Source organism: Otolemur garnettii, unplaced genomic scaffold (genome assembly GCF_000181295.1).
Source record: "Otolemur garnettii isolate 467f Iridium unplaced genomic scaffold, OtoGar3 scaffold00116, whole genome shotgun sequence".
Classification (NCBI taxonomy): domain Eukaryota; kingdom Metazoa; phylum Chordata; class Mammalia; order Primates; family Galagidae; genus Otolemur; species Otolemur garnettii.
The window spans coordinates 246,929-265,173 of record NW_003852511.1 but is presented as its reverse complement, the minus strand read 5'-3'; the positions used below and the strand labels follow the sequence as shown (position 1 = coordinate 265,173).

The 18,245-nt window shown below is 47.1% G+C and overlaps 2 protein-coding genes across 5 annotated transcripts in view; one reads left to right on the top strand and one right to left on the bottom strand.

Moving 5' to 3' along the window:
* ARV1 (ARV1 homolog, fatty acid homeostasis modulator) overlaps positions 1 to 1,878 on the top strand; it is a 19,949-nt gene extending 18,071 nt beyond the window's left edge. For 2 of the 4 annotated variants that reach the window (XM_003797418.3, XM_023517685.1), the window contains exon 6: positions 1,383 to 1,878. The gene's annotated coding sequence lies outside the window, so the exon portion shown is untranslated. Of the gene's footprint in view, positions 1 to 1,343 lie in introns of all 4 variants that reach the window. The other 2 variants (XM_023517686.1, XM_023517687.1) reach the window with 2 other exon arrangements.
* Positions 1,879 to 12,616: 10,738 nt separating this feature from the next.
* Positions 12,617 to 18,245, bottom strand: part of FAM89A (family with sequence similarity 89 member A) — a 26,257-nt gene continuing 20,628 nt past the window's right edge. Inside the window, exon 2 of the mRNA XM_003797417.2 lies at positions 12,617 to 12,903. Coding sequence (XP_003797465.1) covers positions 12,646 to 12,903 — 258 coding nt within the window. The 3' untranslated portion in view covers positions 12,617 to 12,645. The remainder of the gene's footprint in view (positions 12,904 to 18,245) is intronic.

Below are 18,245 nucleotides of genomic sequence, written 5' to 3'. Positions count from 1 at the left end.
CCTCCCCTGCCCCTAACCTGGTACATCAGTAGCTCTTTATTCCAGGGTATTTAGTCTAAGCCTGCTTCTTCACCACCTTTTCTGTGTGTAAAATACACTTTACTTCAGTCTTCCTGAATCCAGACTCCTAAAATTCCCCAGGACGCCAACGGCCAGCTCCTTCTCAGAGCCCTTCCTTCTCCCTCAGCTCTGCGCCAGAAACTGCTCACTCAGGGCCCCTCCTGGAGAACCCGCCGATTCATTCCCTCCTATCAGATCTTTGTCCACTTACTTCCTTGCTGGTGCCAGTTGTGCTGTCAGCCCTCTCCCTTTGCACATTTTCCCCAGACTGCCCTCTCCAGCCTCCCTGTGTGCCACATCACTGTCACTGTGACCATGCCCTCTCCGCTGATGTGGAGCTCAGTGTCCTCACCCTCCCCAGTGAAGCAGAGTCTCGTCCTCACAGGCTTTCTCTTGTGATGCTCATCTCTTTTCACTCAGACCACAAGTCCACCCTCACCCTCTCTGGCCTAAAGGTTGTAACACCCTCGCCAGCCTTACAGTGCCATGTAAATGTTCCTGAGTCTCCATTCCTGGGGGCCCTCCGTGTTTTTCAGTAATTTCTTATTGCTGACAGAGGAGTTTCTTATTTCTGCCTAAGGACCATCTTTAGTTTTCTCGAAGCGTTAGTGTGGCCCCTTTTAACTTCATCTCCCCAGGCCTGTTCCTCCCTACGTCCTGCGTCTTCTGTAGCCTTCTCTGCTCCAATCTGCCTTATGTTCCCCAGCTCCCAGGGTTCCTTCATCACCCGCCAGTCATCGTGGCTTCTCCACGAGTGGACACTTTCTCCAAAACTGGAGTTTGTGGGGCTCACTCCTCTGGTAACCTCCTGGTGCTCAATTTAACACACTGTACCAGTCCTGTGCCAAAGCTGTCCTAGCCTCAGATCTTCTGTCCTCAACTTTTGTAAGTGCTTCTGCTTGTCAGACTGTCAGTTGTCATTGATAGTCAGGAAAATAAGGTCGCATGCCTTTAATCATTTGAAAACCACTATCCTGTTTTCTGTCATCCCATGTTTTATAATTGTCTATGTCTTATATTAAAAGTTCGTGTGTTCGTGTGTTTCTGCTCAGAAGCAGGAATTGGGATTTGAGACCATTGTCTGCTCTTTCCCTCCTTTGTAAGCAAAGTAATAAAATTCTCTTTTCTTCTCAAAAAAAAAAAAAGAACATTTATGTATTTATGCCTCACTTCCCCAACGTGGTGAAAAGTTTGGTGCCAGGAGAGACAAGCCTCAGTGCTTACAATTGTGCTTACAATTACCCGGGGTCTGCACTAGTAAGTATTATTCACTTGATTTTCAGCAGAACATGCCATCTGAATGTCTCCTTCATTATCTGCAGTCTTATTCTCTAGTACCTGTGGCATGACCAGCTGCATGTGAAAACGAGAAGACATGAAATATAAACCAAGATCCTCATTTCTGATGAGTAAAAGGAAGTAGAGATTTGGGAATTCTTCCTGAAGAAAAGCAATGGTGGTAGCAGTGGATACTCAGCCCTTCCCACCTACCCCAGTGGATACTCAGCCCTTCCCACCTACCCCAGTGGATACTCAGCCCTTCCCACCTACATCCAAGAAACAACCGAGCTCTTTACGTGCAGACGCAGACACACATAGACCCAAGGGCTGTAGTGCAGGGACTGACGTGTGTAGCAGGTGAAGGTTTATGTTCTAGACAACACCAGGTAAGCACGTCTACTTCACACACAGTAAGATGCAGGTTTCATTCTTTGGACATGTTTATCTTTTTGATGGAAATATTGTTATTGGCTTAAAAGAATATGTTGTGTTCTTATAATAATAAAGATACTTTCTTCTTAATAAAGTCTTTCAGAATAAACTGAGTTTTTGTAGATTTTTCAATTAACAAAGTTACTAAAGTTATTAAATTAGTCAAAATAAATACATCATTCTTATAAATTCATACCCCGTTCACCTCCAGTCTATGTCTGGATCACCATAGTGGGATTTGTCAGTCTTTAAAATTAGATGATCCAAAAGTAAGATACTGAAAACCACTGAATTGTACACTTTACAGGGGTAATTATATCTCAGGAAAGCTATTAGTTAAAAAATAAGATAGCACCTCTCTCCTTTCCACTCTCCCTGTTTCTTTCATCTGTTCTTTTATTCATTCTTGACTGACTTGGCAGCTACTACACATGCCAACCCTGGGGATACAGTGGTAGATGAGGCAGGGCCCACTTGGAGTTTATTGGAGACTCTTAGATTCAGAAGTCCAAATAGAGAATGTGTGGTGTCATAAAAGGGTGGCAGGAAGGCTTCTATTACAGCCTTAGAAGTTGGGGCAGGGGAGTGAATGTCTTCTGAGAGGAAGGGGAAAGGAAAGGAAGTTTCTAGTGTCCTTGGTGGGGAGAATAAGAACATGCCAAGTTCTAGAGGGCAGAGCATGCAAGGTGGATGTTCAGGGACAGGCAGAGGGTGGGCCATGGGGGTTTTAAAATCACACTAGGGAGTCATGTAAAGTTAGTAAGGGTCTCGTGGGTTATAATGTATCCCCAAGGACAGCGAAACCAGGATAGCTTGAAAGGAAGACTCCAAAGTTGGAATCAATTGGGATAACATCTCAGGATAGCCACAGGACAGAGAAGGCTATTGACCACCAGATGGAGCCTGTAAATGTTAAGGAGAGAGGGGAGCAGGGTCCAGAGGCATACAACCAAAAGGAAAAGATGAAGTAAAAACAGGAGTTGGGGAAAGACAAAAAATACATACAGCATATTGGCTTGGTGCTGGTGGCTCAAGCAGCTAAGGCACCAGCCAAATACACCTGAGCTGGCGGGTTCGAATTCAGTGCGGGTCTGCCAAACAACGACGGCTGCAACCAAAAAATAGCTGGGCATTTTGGCAGTAGTCCCAGCTACTTGGGAGGCGGAGGCAGGAGAATTGCTTGAGCCCAGGAGTTGGAGGTTGCTGTGAGCTGTGATGGCACAGCACTCTACCCAGGGCGACAGCTTGAGGCTGTCTCAAACCCCCAGCATATTGCTCATGGCTTTGCACATGTTTTTCCTGTTAACTAAAGCAAGTCAAGATAAACATATCACTCTTACAAGTTCATACCCAGTTGACCTCCAGTCTGTCTGGATCACCACAGAGGTATTTATCAATCTTCAAAAAAAAAAAAAGCAAGCATTAAAACCCCTTTCTCTAAGGCCTGTGGAACGTGTGGCTGAAGACGTGTAAGAGTAAGTCTGGGAAGACGAAGCACTTGCCTTCAAATGGCCAGCTGGGTAAACTGCAGAGGTGGTTAGTCCTCTCCACAGCCTCTCTCACCCCCAGGCCTGGGAAGTTCATTTCTGCACTGTCAGTGAGTGGCTGTACATTCTTCTCAACATTGTTAATGAAAAATTTCAAAGATACAGAAAAGTGTTTCATATGGTAAAAACATGTCTATCACCTATGTTATAGTTGTTAATTTTGCCCTGACTTAAAGTTTCTTCATTTACTTATTTTTAGCAGGATCTTGCTCTGTCACCTGAATAGAATGCAGTGGTGTCATCACAGCTCACAGCAACTTCGAACTCCTGAGTTCAAGTGACCTCTTGCTTCAGCCTCCTGAGTCGCTGGGGACTACAGGTTTGAGGCCACTATGCCTGGCTAATTTTTCCATGTTTTGTCGAGTGGGGAATCTCATTCTTAATCAGGCTGCTCTCAAACTCCTGGCCCCAAACAAGCCTCCCAAAGTACTTGGATTATAGGCCATGAGCCACCACACCTGTTTTAAATATTTCTGCAACTATGCAAAATTGCCCATTTAGTTATATTAGGAAGTTACAAAGTGGTGGTGTTCAGTGCCTTAGAATGATGTCTGTATTTTCCAAACCATCCTTACCCCTCAAAATTGAGATGAAAACAACAAATGTATTTATATGAAAATCCACTTGAAGGTATAAAGGTAACTCATAGGTGCCCACCTTTACTTGAAAAGCACGTGCACTCCAGTCATCCTGGGAACCTGTCACCTCATCACAGTCATGGATGTTATGGTCACACCCTGGTGACACTCTGACAGAGCCCACTGCTGGCTCTTGAGTTGTCAACACAGCCAAGAACTAGAGAAAAAGCCCACATGTGTGGGAGCACAGTGTAGACCAGTTAGGGCACGTGGAAAACAGACAAGGGGCCTTTTGTTAAGAGATTTTCCACCAGTGTTTGAACCAAAATGGGAAGAAAACATCCTAGTGTATAAATGAGCCCAAAAAAGGGGATATTTTTAGATATTTACAAGATAATTAATCAGAAAAGACTTAAAAAAAATTACAGAATGGTTAAAGGATTTGCTTAAGGTCAATACAATGGGTCTGTCTTGGTCCCCTCCCAGTCTCCGAAGGGCCCCAGGGTCTGTCCTAGCCTCTTGTCTGCCAGGTATTGGTGGATCCCACTGGCTTATCTTCCTTTATTGACAAGAGGATAATTTACTGTTCTCCAAATACAGGCAATAGTGAACGAAGGCTTTAACCAAATAGGGAACTGAAATGACCTCACCCAAATTTAAATAATGGTCCTTTGCCTCCCCCTGCAGCAGCTGGGGCAGGAAATGGGCCCTTTCCCCTGTCTTCCCTCAGGGAGGACCTGTGTGCCTCAGTGGAGGGCTGTCGTGTGCCCTCCTGATACCTAACCATAACCTTTCCTTGTGAAATTGGGAGCATATGCTGCAGGGGAAAGTTTTTAGCCCAAGACTAAATTTAAAATAGTCTGTCATTCCTGAGCAGCCAACAGAAAGAACATTAGGAAAGCAAGAGCCCCAGCGTCCAAAGCAGGACTGTATCTGCCCTTAAGTAACACATACACACACGTGCTGTTTGCTTGTTGACGGGTGCCATGTGAAGGGTTTCGACTTGAATTCCCATAGGGGCCCTGGAAGATGCCCACTGACCAAAGTTGAACAAAGCCCATCAGGAAAAGCTGCCTAAGTATGCAGAAGTTTGCATGGTGATGTCCATCATGACACAGGCAGAGCTGGGGGAAGAATTCAGAAGGGCCAGAACCCTGCTGGAGGGTCCTGCAGCTGCTGTGCAAGGGATCACACACTGGGTGGCTTACAATAACATATTCAGTTTCACCACTTCTGGAGGCAAGAAGCCCAATTCAGTTTCACTGGGCCAAAATCAGGATGTCAGAAGCGCCACACTCCCCCTGAGGCTCCAAGGGGAGAGTCCATTCCCTGCCTCTTGCAACTTTTGGTGGCTGCTGCCTTTCTTCGGTTGGTGGCCACATCAATTTCAGTTCCTTCACACCGCATCCTCTAGGTCTGTCAAACTTGCCTCTACCTCTAGGACACTTGTGATGGCATTTGGGACCCACCTGGATAATCCAGAATAATCTATTTCAAGATTTGTAATCACTTCTGCCAAAGCCCTTTTTCTTTTTTTTTTTTTTTGAGACAGGGCCTCAAGCTATCCCCCTGGGCAGAGTGCCGTGGCATTACAGCTCACAGCAACCTCCAACTCCTGGGCTCAAGCGAGTCTCCTGCCTCCGCCTCCCAAGTAGCTGGGACCACAGGCACCCGCCACAACGCCCGGCTATTTTTTGGTTGCAGCCGTCATTGTTGTTTGGCGGGTCCAGGCTGGGGATTCGAACCCGCCACCTTAGGTGTACGTGGCTGGCGCCTTAGCCGGTTGAGCTATAGGCGCCGAGCCGTGCCCTTTTTCCAAATAAGATCATATTTCCAAGTTTCAGAGATTCTATCTCTGGACAGGTTATCTTTAGGAGGTTATTTTCCAGCCTGCCATAAAATTATCTGGCTCCCCCCACTGATTTTGCTCCCTAGTAGAGCAAAACTCTTAAGTGTATCTGTAACTTCATCAAAGTTTCAGGACAACAGATTTCAGGGCAACTCAAGTTCTCACATTGCAGTGAGCCACCCATTTGGGGAACTGTTGGAACAGAAGCTCCACGGTTAAATGTGTGTGAAGGAGATTCCCACACTGTGGAGAGGTGGACTGGACACACTTTTAAAGAAAGCCATTCTAATGCTCCCTGTGTGTTCCAGCTTGTACACATTAGGCAAAGAGACACCAGACAAACACCTGCTGTACAGCTGAGCATAGCATCTAGCTATGGGCCTTAATTTGCACTCAAGGTCAGAACACAACTCCTTAGTGGTCTGCAAACAAACAGGACAATTTGTCCTTCTCACCGTGGGCTGCTTGTGCTGATTTTACAACTGACTCCGTTGTTTCCATCCTGTCTTTGTACTTCCTTTCTCCTGATTTCTAAACCCACATTTCTTAAAACTGCATTTCATTGTGCTGTGTGAATTTTCATAAAGCATCCTTGAATGACTTTGGGAACAAAGGTGGCATATAAATAACATCAGTCCATTTAAAATAAATAAGACATGATCAGGCACGCATGGCACTGGTACTAGACTATGTCTCCTCCTCCATGGGGCTCTTTCTCCAGCAGCAGGAGACAAGTATGACTTCCAGGTCATATGATGGCTCCTTTCAACTTGAACTCTCAGCACGGTGGAAGAGACTTGGTTGAAGTGTACAGGTTACTTACAGTCAAGATGGTCAGTCATCCAGAAGCTTGCCAAGAGAAGTCACATGGTGTATGATGGAAGAGGAGTTGAGTTGAACCTGCTTCCCCTCTTGTTTTTGCCAGAAAAGGACAGGACAAAACCTTTGGGATCAGTCTCATAGAGGACCAGTGAGAGAGCTGCTGGGCATGACATGCTTGTCACTACAGTAAGTTGAGTCTGGACAGCGAGCACCCACCATCATTCTCCTGGCATCGCCATCTAGATGCCTGAGGCACACGTGCTCGGGGACCCGCCAGACAACCGGGCAGGATTACTAGCTAGCCTCCACCCTAAATCCCCATGGCTTCCTTACCACTGTGCTGAATGAAGGATTTCAAAGGAACTCTCTCGCCTCTTTAACACAAGTGTTGTTCTAGTATCTTAAAAGGTCTCCTCTTTCACTCTTTCTCCCTGGGCCCCACTCAGGCCTCTTATCTTCCTAAGGGCAAGGAGAAAGGAAGAGAATGAAAAGTAAGGTGTTTTTTTGTTTGTGACAGAGCAATAGTTTATTAGAAGATAGGAAAGCTTCCACCATAATGGAAGGGGTCTCAAATGGGTTGCCCTGGGTTTTGTTTTGTTTGTTTGGTTTTTTTTTGAGACAGAGTCTCACCCTGTTGCCTGAGCTAGTGTGCAGGGGCATCATCATAGCTCACTGCAACCTTAAACTCCTGGGCTCAAATAATCCTGCCTCAGCCCCCTGAGTAGCTGGGTCTATATCACTAGCCCTGGCTAATTTTTTATTCTTTGCAGGGACAGGATCTCACTGCCCAGGCTGGTCTCAAACTACTGGCCTCAACCAATCCTCCCACCTCAGCCTCCCAAAGTGCTGGGATTACAGTTGTGATCATTTTTTCCCTTAAGTCCTAGAACAAAGCTGATCTAAGCTGTCCAGTCCTAATGTCCCTTGTTTTAGGCTGTGCCTAAGAGAACTGGGAGGTGCCCCTGGCCCTGTGAGTCTCTCCCTTTAACCGAGTCTGTTTCTGACATAAAGTCCTCCTCCCACAAACCTACCTTCCCTGTATGATGATGTGCTGCCGGTGTTCCATTCACTAGGAGCTTTTATTAGAGCTCTGCATCCCAGAGACAGAATGAGAAACAGCGAGATGGGGCCACTGAGCTTCGCCTCAGTCAGCACTCAGCACCGTCCGCTCCCTCAGGCAGCTCCTCTCCAGGGTAATGTCCTCCTCATTGTTGCTTCTGCTTTTATTTTGCTAATATTGCTTTGTGGGTTACACATGCCAATGCCACTGGTGTTAAGTTCTCTAGGGACTTGTCAGGAGACTTGGTCAGAAACTGCGCTTCAGACACTTGTCCCTAGTTGCCCTGGTCAGAGATGGCCGAGGCAAGACAAGAAGGCAGCGTGCTCCTACCACACCTGGCTAGAACAAAGGCAGTGAGCGGTCAGCCACTGCACTGTTTCCAAAGCCTGCAGGAGGTAGCCAGAAGGCCCACACTCTCACAGCATTTTCACCCAAGAAACTGCCATCAAGCAGGTGTCAGCTGCTTAGCAGGTATGTATCTTTGAGATATAACCTGCAGCCCCTCCAAGGAGACTCTCTATAAACTGAAAGGACACTCATTCATGAAGATAAGCAGACTTGACATGCTTGGATGCTTGGACGTTTACAGTCAGTAAGTTTTCTTTATGCAGACAGATGACTGGTCAGTCACCTACTGTGCAGTTACAAAAGCTGCCATTACAGCCTTTCTGTCATCTACACACTTGGCAGGTATTCCTCACAGGCTGTGAAGGAAGCCCAGGCCTGTCCACACAGAGATCAGACAATCGTTAGAAAATTACACTACTAGGTCAGGAGGAGTGGCTCACGCCCGCAATCCTAACACTCTGGGAGGTTGAGGCCGGTGGATTACCTGAGTTCACAGGTTCAAGACCAGGCTGAGCCAGAGCAAGACCTGACCTCTAAAAATAGCCAGGCTTATACTAAGAACTGGAAATAAATAAATAATAAAAATAGCGGGATGTTGTGGCAGGCACCTGTAGTTCCAGCTACTTGGGAGGCTAAAGCAAGGGGATCACTGGAGCCTAAAAGTTTTAGTTTGCTGTGAGCTATGACGTGACAGCACTCTACTGGGGGTGACAAAGTGAGATTCTGTCTCAAAAAAAGAAAAAAAAAGGAAAATTACACCACCAATCATTAAATAAGAAAGCACTGTAATTCAAGGTTACAGGGTTGTGCCCAGTCACACCCCCAGACTTCAGGCTATACTGCAACAGGTGCTCATGCCTTAAAACAGTGGTTCTCAACCTTCCTAATGCCGCAACCCTTTAATACAGTTCCTGTGGGTTGCGACCCACAGGTTGAGAACCACTGCCCTAAAGGCAGGTGGAGCACCGACTGCATCTGAGGAGCCAGCTCCGCCTCTTGTCAGCAGGACCTTAGGCAAATCACTCATATCATTACAAAAACAAAAATGTCTTACGAAGACATAAAAGTTTTGGGGGACTGTGTTTATGCCACTGTCAGCTTTCTCTTCCTCTTAAGAAAACTTACCTTCAAAGCTGACTGTGTTTACCTCTGCCGGCATCCCTATGTTTTCACTGAGCTTCCTTCTGAGCCTGCCCCATTCCATGGTGGCAATACTTAACTAGCCCTGTGTGACCGGCCATGGGGCAACTGTCACGCTGCCTAAAGCTCTTCACATTTCACGGTCTCAACTTCGCACTCTCAGTGCCCGGCTCACTGTGACTCAGGAAAGTGCTAAGTGAGTGATGGCTGAATGAGTGTCTGGGGCCTGTGTAGATCACAGGCAAATGAATGCAACAGTCAGGCTGGTGAGTAGAATAGGAACTGTACCAGAGACATAAGAGAAACTTTATCATTTGTGAATTACAAGCCTTGAATTATTAATAATTCTTGGTTCACTATACAGATGGCCTGAAAGGCTAAAGGCTTTCTTCTCTGGCTACCATGTACTCTGCCATACAGAGTAAACCATGGTTTCTTCAGCTTTCATAGTTCATCTGGAATCACCTTTCCACCTGCCGGGCTCTCTGCTGGGCAGGAAGTCTAACCTCAAGAACAGCAAAAAGGTCCTACTCCGAGCTTAAAGGTTCTAATTTATACTAGAAGGCAATAAAGGACAATAGTTGGATTTATTTTCTAATCATCCGTGGCACCTTTATAAAGAGAGTGCATTAGAAAACATTGTATGCTTTGGTAAATTTTAATATTCCCTGCCAAGCTGTATTTACACTACACTTGGAGTAAAAGTTTCAAATGGAGTATGGAAAAGTGTGGTTGGTGGCTTTATATATATATACACCACCTCACTGTAGGAGCAAGGGATGCATTTGACCTTTCCAGCAGCAAGGGAGAAGCCCTTGCCACCTGGACTCATCCCACCTCCCACTCTCCATTATCCAGCAGGAGGGAGATGAAAGCCCCAAAACTCAAAGGCACAAAGAACCACTGGTTTCAGCACGGCCCCGATGCCACAGACCCAGGGAAGAACGACATTCTGAAGCAATAAGGTCCTGGAAGCCTGAGCTGCCCTCCCAGCTTCACTCCCTGGCTATTGCTGGTCCATTCTGAGTGGACTGAGGTCACTTGACCAGGGCCTGTTGTCAGCCAGGTCCTCAACGCTGGAGGAAACCTGGTACTGTCTAGAGAGGCAGCGGTCTTTGTGCTGGGCACCAGGCTGACATAACGCAGTTTCCCAGACTTGCTGCAAAAGAATCAATCCTTGCAGGCATCTTAAGAGTCACAGCCTGGTTCAGCAGGGACAGGGGTATGAGGTACTGTGAGTTGGCCCTGAGGACCACACTTTGAACGCTAAGTAGCTGCAGGACTGTGTCTTGACACTGCTGCATGTGAGTTAGAGTCCCCCAAGGGCAGCCTTCTGAGGCCACACAACGCCCAGACCTCACTCCCTACTGATTAAATCTGGATGGGAAGGGTTGCTACAGCTCAGTCATCAATATTCTTCTAAACTCTTCCAGGTTTTCTTTTTTTTTTTTTTTTTGGAGAGAGTCTCATTTTGTCACCCTTGGTAGAGTGCCATAGTGTCACAGCTCACAACAAACTCAAACTCTTTGAGCTCAGATGATCCTCTTGCTCTAGTAGCCATGACTCTAGTACCCACCACGATACCTGGCTATTTTATTTAGAGATGGGGGCTAGCTCTTGTTCAGGCTGGTCTCAAACTCCTGAGCTCTAGGAATCCACCCATCTCAGCCTCCCAGAGTGCTAGAATTACAAGCAGGAGCCACTATGCCCAGCCTTCTCTAAGTGTTTTCTTAATGGAGTCAGAATCAAGAACCACCGACCTAAGGGTTCAACTCACTGTTAAGCAGGGCACAGCCTCAAAGGAACAAGACATTAATGTTTATTAACGGGACTTTTATCAATTCAATTTTCTTGCCCCTGCTGAACATTGGCGTGGTGAAGGCAATGCCACCCCTCAGTGGAACTCCTTCCAACAGAGGAAGTAAGCAGGAGTGCTCTGTCTTCCCTGATCTCACCCAGTTCCTGAACCAGGGTGGTATGCACAGCAGGTGAACACCCCCACGGCCGGCATGGGAGGATGTTAAGGTGTGCTTCCTTCTTTCCTGCCTTAGAGAGGCCCTAGGAGCAAAGGCAACAACAGAAGAACAGGGGGAACAAGTCTCGGGGCTTCCAAGGCAGCAGGGCACTGAATCCAGCTGTCAGTGGTGACCTGTGGTCGCTTAGACGATCCCTTATGCTCAACAGGAGTTAAGTTCTTTCCAATGCACTTAATGGCAGGAAAACAGAAGTAATTTTCTTTAATATTTGTTTGACTGGACTCAATGCATTCAAGTTATGAAAGTAACGATATTGAATTCAGAACAAAATAATATACAAAGACAGTCTAACATTCCATCCTCATTTTTAACTTGTGTACAAAGTATAAGGTTCTCATGAAGTATTTTAATAAATATATTAAGGCTTAAGGTAATCAGCGCTGTGAGTGAATGAATGGTGGTTTGCTTTCTAACAAACATTCAGAATCTTTAAAAACAAAACTGTTTACCATCTTATCTTACAGTGAGTGACACAAAACACAAGCTTGCCCCAGGTGTTTTTTTTTTTTTCCTGCTCAACATACATTCATATTATCTTCCCTCTTCCTATGTCTGATATACAAAGAATGACAGAAATGATTGGTAGGTTGAGAGAAAGAAGTTGATTGGTGTGACCAGAAATGTTGACTTTTCCAGTAAAAAGTTTTCACCATGCCACCTGGACAGTTAACAATACAGCTTACAAGTAAATAGAGCTAAACCAAGAAGCTTAAAATTTAAAGCTCATGGCTCAGTGCCTATAGCTCAACCGGCTAAGGCGCCAGCCACGTACACCTAAGGTGGTGGGTTCGAATCCCCAGCCCGGACCCGCCAAAACAACAATGACGGCTGCAACCAAAAAACAGCCGGGCGTTGTGGCGGGTGCCTGTGGTCCCAGCTACTCGGGAGGCGGAGGCAGGAGACTCGCTTGAGCCCAGGAGTTGGAGGTTTCTGTGAGCTGTAATGCCATGGCACTCTACCCAGGGGGTCAGCTTGAGGCTCTGTCTCTAAAAAAAAAAAAAAAAAATTTAAAGCTCATTACACAGCGAGAAAAGCTGTATAGCAGACCATCTTAAGGAAGGACCACAAAGCAATGCTGGTTTTAATACAGCACAAACTGGAAGCAGGAACCCCAGACAGAGAGGTATAAACAATTTACCATCTGTAAGGAGGCAACTGGCTGCAAGTCGCCTTGCACGAGACACCCACTAAGGTCTTTCACAGAGGTCCTCATGTTGTATTTCAATATGAATCCACAGCATGGGTCTCAATATAAGAGGGTCAAGGATATTCCTGTCACCTAAGCAGGGACCGAGCCATCAAAGCCAACCGCCACCATTTGTCAACAGAGAGCACACTGCCTACAAATTAAACTGGTAGTGATCGTGCTGTGTGCCTGAGGACCATCCGTGACGCAGGAGCAGAGGAACTTTCCTACCAGAGGAAAAACAAAGGCTGACAGTGAGTTCAGTAGGAAGGGCCTGCCCAACAGTGGCATACCTCCCGAGGCCCCCTAGATGGACTCCAGAATCCAGTCACTGCTGGAGAGGGGGGACACAGGCAGTGACAAGTCCCGTGGAGGGTCCCTCCCATCTTGGAGGTGGCTCTGCTCCTGGAAATATTCCTCCTCCTCATCGAAGAAGCCATTCTCCAGGGCATAAGTGCAGTCCGGGCTAGAGATGGCTTGGCATGTGCCCTTGTACTCCTGAATTGACTCGTAGAGGCTATACAGTTGGCAGAGCAGGGACATGTCCAGCTGGCGGAGGCCGACCTTGACGGGAGGAAGGGAGGTGAGAGCAATACATCAGCACTTGAGTTTAAGTTCAGCCGAACACTTAGACAGCCATGGCCCCTGCCAGCACATTCTTCCCACATGGGGAATGAGTCAAAGCATCACTCAGATGCTTTGCATGTCTAGTTTTGAGAACACTTCAATTATGTCACGCCCACAGCTTAGACATTACTCAGTGTGTATTGGGGAGGGCGGGGTGTCACACATGTGGGCAACCAGCCCAGCCCATAGAATTTATCCTGGCACTCCTGGTGAAGCAACAGCATTGCACAGTCTGGTGGCCCCAGATGGCTTCACTTTGGATGTTGATATGTCATTTCCTCGCCCAATCAGACCCAGGGCAAAGCCACAACGACCTTCCCTGCCATTATGTTAGGAGGGGAGCATCACAGTCATTCTCAGCTCCCTGGGGCAATGGAAGGCCCCTCGCAAGTGATGGAAGCTCACCAGTCAGTGTGACATGCCACTACGTGAAGCACCCACCTCTGACCAGCTCAGGCCTTGGCTCTCAAGAGAAGCAATCAGAGATCAGACTCCCCCTCTGCAGACCGGGTTGACCTTACTCCAAAGTGGTTGTGGGATTGCTCCCCACAGCAAGTGACTGAATATGAAGAAGCTTAGTAAGATTCTCCTGGAAACTATGTCCACACAAAGGGCAACAGAACAGAGAACATACATAAAAGTCACAATTTGTTTCTCTCCAAGTTCCTCACTGTCCATCCCAGAGAAAAAAGCACTGTTAAGAACAGGAAATGCACCATTTACATCAATCCCAAAGAGAAAAGGGTTAATACACTGGGAAACACAGCACAGACCAGGGCATCTCAACCTCTAATGTACCTGAGAACCAACCACAGATCTTGCACAACATGCAGTTTCTGATGGGGCAGGGCTGGGGCCACTGGGCGCTGTGCTTCCAGCAAGCCCCCAAGTGATACTGAGAGCTGCAAGGGGAAGAAGCTCTCAGCAAGATTCCAGGAGACTTTCCTCCTGCTTCTTGGCTCCTGAGCAAAGTTATTTGGCATCCCTGTACTTTGGCTGTCAGCAAAATGGAATAATAACATATCCTACATGTACAGAGCTACTGGGAGGATTAAACGAAATATCAACCCATTTAGCCAGGCACTCACGCCTGTAATCTCAGCACTTCGGGAGGTTAAGGCAGGTGGATTCCTTGAACCCAGGAATTCAAGACCAGCCTGAACAAGAGTTAGACCCTGTCCCTACTAAATATAGAAAAACTAACCTGGTGTGGTGACAGTCACCTATAGTCACAGCTACTCGGGATGCTGAGGCAAGAGGATGGCTTGAGCTTGGGAGTTTGAGGTTGCTGGAAGCTATGACACCACGGCACTTGACCCAGGGCAACAGAGTGAGACTGACTCAAAAAAAAAGGAAAAAAAAGAAACAACCTATTTAAATGAACAGTGTTCAGATGCCACCTAGGCTAAGGCACTGAAGATGTGTGGGTACGAGTATACATAAACACACAGACAGTGTGTGGACAGGATTTGCAGTTTTTGTAATTACCAAAATGACTCACTTACCCAGCAATGAGATATTCCACAGGAGAGGCCTGCCTTTTCACAAAGGGAAACGTTCATCTTGTGATAAGACTGGAGATAAATGCCAAGGATTCTTTGTATCCTCCAATCACACTCGGTGCTTTTCCTTTTTCTCTTTCTTGTGGACAGATAGGGTCTCACCATTTTGCCCAGGCCAGGTTTAAACTTCGGGCTCAAGGCTCTTCCTGCCTCAACCTCCTGAGTAGCTGGGATACCGGCATTCACCAGGACCACACCTGGCGACAAACACCCTAAATTGCCAGGTGAGCACTGGCTGTCTCTACTATAGCCTGAACCAATCACAAGAAAATAGAACTGTGTCGTATTTATATACAGCATAAGTTGACACTCAGGAGAGTCACAGGTAAGAGGATTCTGTTGTTACCACTACAACCCCTCGTGACTCCAGGATTCTCAAAGGGGACTCTGGCACATGGTCTCCAGGCCCAGCTCTGCCATTGTCCAGGGCTCACCATCACCCAGCTTATAAAGCCAAGATTTGGGCTGGACCATCTATGGCCAGAAGTCACTGTGTGACCCTGTGGAGTAGACTGTTGCTTCTTTGTTTTAAATAAACTATAAGCACCTCAAGACAGTTTCCAGGGCTGTTCCCAGAGGGCAGAATTGCTTCACTGGCATCCTGCTGTCAAAAGCACACCTTGAACACATAAGCAATGGGCAATTGAGAGATGCCCAGGTCACCATACCCTCACTCTGTCCCTTTCCTGATAGAGTCTAAATGAGAGAGGAAGAGAGAGAAAGTGCCTGTGTATGTGTGTGTGTGTCGGGAGAAAGGGAGAGGAGGAGAAGGGATGCCTGGCATTTGTGTTTTTAAAAATACCTGGATGATGGTGGCACCCACAGCTCAGTGGTTAGGGTGCCAGCCACATACACCGAGGCTGGTGGGTTCAAACCTGGCCAGGGCCAGCTAGGGCAACAATGACAACAGCAACAACAAAAAAAATAACTGGGTATTGTGACAGGCACCTATAGTCTCAGCTACTTGGGAAGCTGAGACAAGAGAATCACTTAAGCCCAAGAGTTTGAGGTTGCTGTGAGCTGAGATGCCACAGCACTCTACCCAGGGCAACATAGTGAGACTCTGTCTCAAAAGAAAAAAAAAAAATAGAAAGGATCTCGATGTCTCACCTCCAATCTCAAAAAGGAGGTTCCCAAACAGTTCCTTCCTCTGCAAACTACTGCGATCATTTCACAGGAAGTCAAAATCTCCTAGCCTGTAGGTCCTCCAGAGCCCTGGATGCTAGGGGTAACCATTCAGCATACAAACAGATCTAATTTCACACTTCACTAAGCATACGTTAAATATTTTAAGATAATTTACATTTCACCACCCCTATGCCTTAAAAAACAAAAAAGGAAACTTGTCTTCTCAAGGCTAAGTATCTCATCCTCCTGCCATTTTCACTGTGATGTTCTGGTCCATTGACTGACCACCTGAGTCCTTTCTTCCAGACTTGCTCCTGTCTCCCATGAGCCCTGCACAGAACTGGTTGCGAACACAATGAACAAACCACAAGATTCTAATCCAGTCAGCTCCCATGCGCCCATCTTTCCTAGGATTTGTAAAGGATCATTAACTTGAATAAAGTAAGTCACACCAATGTCTGCTCAGAACTCATGGAAGAAGGACCTTTTCCATGGAACCTTAGATATACTTCTGCATAGTCACTCTGACACCAGTAGGGTTGGGTGGTCCCAAGACTTTTTTCTCACCTCAGGAATGAGTAATGAAAAACAGGTAAGTAGCAGTGAGGAACATGCTATTGGAATGGGTGTCATTTTCACCTTCCTCAGCCAGTTTGAGACAGGTCAGTCAGGTAAATTTAGGAGCCTAAAACCCTTCTGGGTTTCAAAGGCTGTGACTTCTCATGACCCCACGGCAGCCAAAGAGACATGGTTCCAGGCAGCAGGTAATGGCAGCATGGCCTAGCTGGGACACACACCAGGCTGGAGTCTGCAGGAAAGGGGATCGCGACCTGGACCTTCCTGCCCTGCAGCACCTGGATGACTCAGAAAGCTGTCTTGTCACTGGGTGGAACGCTGGCCTAGAAAGAAATCTGACCCACCTAGGAATACAGCGCCACCTGCACACACCTATTACACAACCGAACATCTGCCAAGAGTTCAACAAGGATTTAACAAGGACTTAAACACACACCTACACACACACGCACGTGCTCACACATGCCTAGACACATCCCAGCTTCCAGCACCTTCTTCAGACACTACACTAAACTTCCTTTGACTTACAGAAATCCTCAAAATTAGAACATGGGTAACTGCTACATGACATGCCCAACCCCTAGCCAGGACTCCTCTTCCTCAGCTGTCATTAACACTTCTGCTGACATTTTCTTGAGGGAAGCTGAAAACCCTTGGACAGCATTCCATGATCTGGTCTGCCTCTACCCTTCAAAGCCTATGTCCCCTCCTCCCCTCTCTACACCAAGTGCAATGCCAGGTTGAGGTCCCTTTCTACAGACAGAGCTCCCACCTCTCCTGTCCCCACGGCACCTGCTGACCCTCTGGCCCCGCAACACTTTTTTACCACTGTTTAGACAGTGACTGGCTTAGCCACTATGTCTGCCCATACTCTCACCTACTTTACATTGTAGGGACACACACAGCTCCTCATGCTACAGGGACACCTACAGCACCTCACACTACAGGGACACATATGGCTCTTCACACCATAGGTACATATTTGACTCTTGACACCAGGGGTACACCTAACGGCTCTTCTTTCTCCCAGCACACAACCAGCCCCTTTATGGCAGCAATGCTCTTCTTGGATCCCTCAGCATCCAGCCCAGAGTTCTACAGAGCAGAGGAGCAGGTATTTGGTGACTCAGTGCACATGCATGGCTGCAGAGATCTTGGACACCCTCCCAGAGAATGTGTGGCTGCAGAAATGGCCTGGCAGCAGCATTGCACTGGGACCTACAGACCCCGGCACACCCCTTCGGCAGCCACAGAGGCATGGGGTTGAACAGGCAGCTGTCCCTGTCGAAGCATCAGAACACTGAGTGCCCACAGTTCCCACCTGGTCCACAGGCAAAGGACCCCCAAGCACTTCTCTATAGAGAGGGCTCTTCCCAGAGCGGGGCTGGAAGCCAGTTACAGACAGCCGCTTCTAGTACCGTCATCTGCCATCAAGTCCTCGTGTGCCCTGCCTGGCCTTCCCCTCTGTCATGCACAGAGCACCCCCCATCTCCCACTGCACACGCAGGGGGCCACCACCTTCCCAGCAAGGCCGAACAGCCTTGAACCACTCTTGAAACTTTCCCTGCACTTGTGATTTGTAAAATGTAACCAAGTACCTAGGACAGGGTGGCAGTTCCCAGCTGGTGTCCAGGTCACTCAAAGTCTCTAAATAGCTCCAGAGGCTGCAGCAGAGGACAGAGTTCTTCCTAACTTTTAAAGAAAGACCACAGGAATATGAGAGCAAGGAAGCAAGGTTTTGAAGATGACATGGAACCTTTAAAAGGAAGTTTTTGTGGATTCAGAGAAAAACATCATAAAATATGGTATTTTTTTTTTAGAAATAAACTCATTTTCTAAGAAAAATATTGTTTTATTTAAGGAACTTTAAAAAGAAAAGTTGGGGTAATTCACTAGTGTGTTGAAAAGACGTCAACAAAAGCGACTTTTGGCTCGGCGCCTATAGCTCAACCGGCTAAGGCACCAGCCACGTACACCTAAGGTGGCGGGTTCGAATCCCCAGCCCGGACCCGC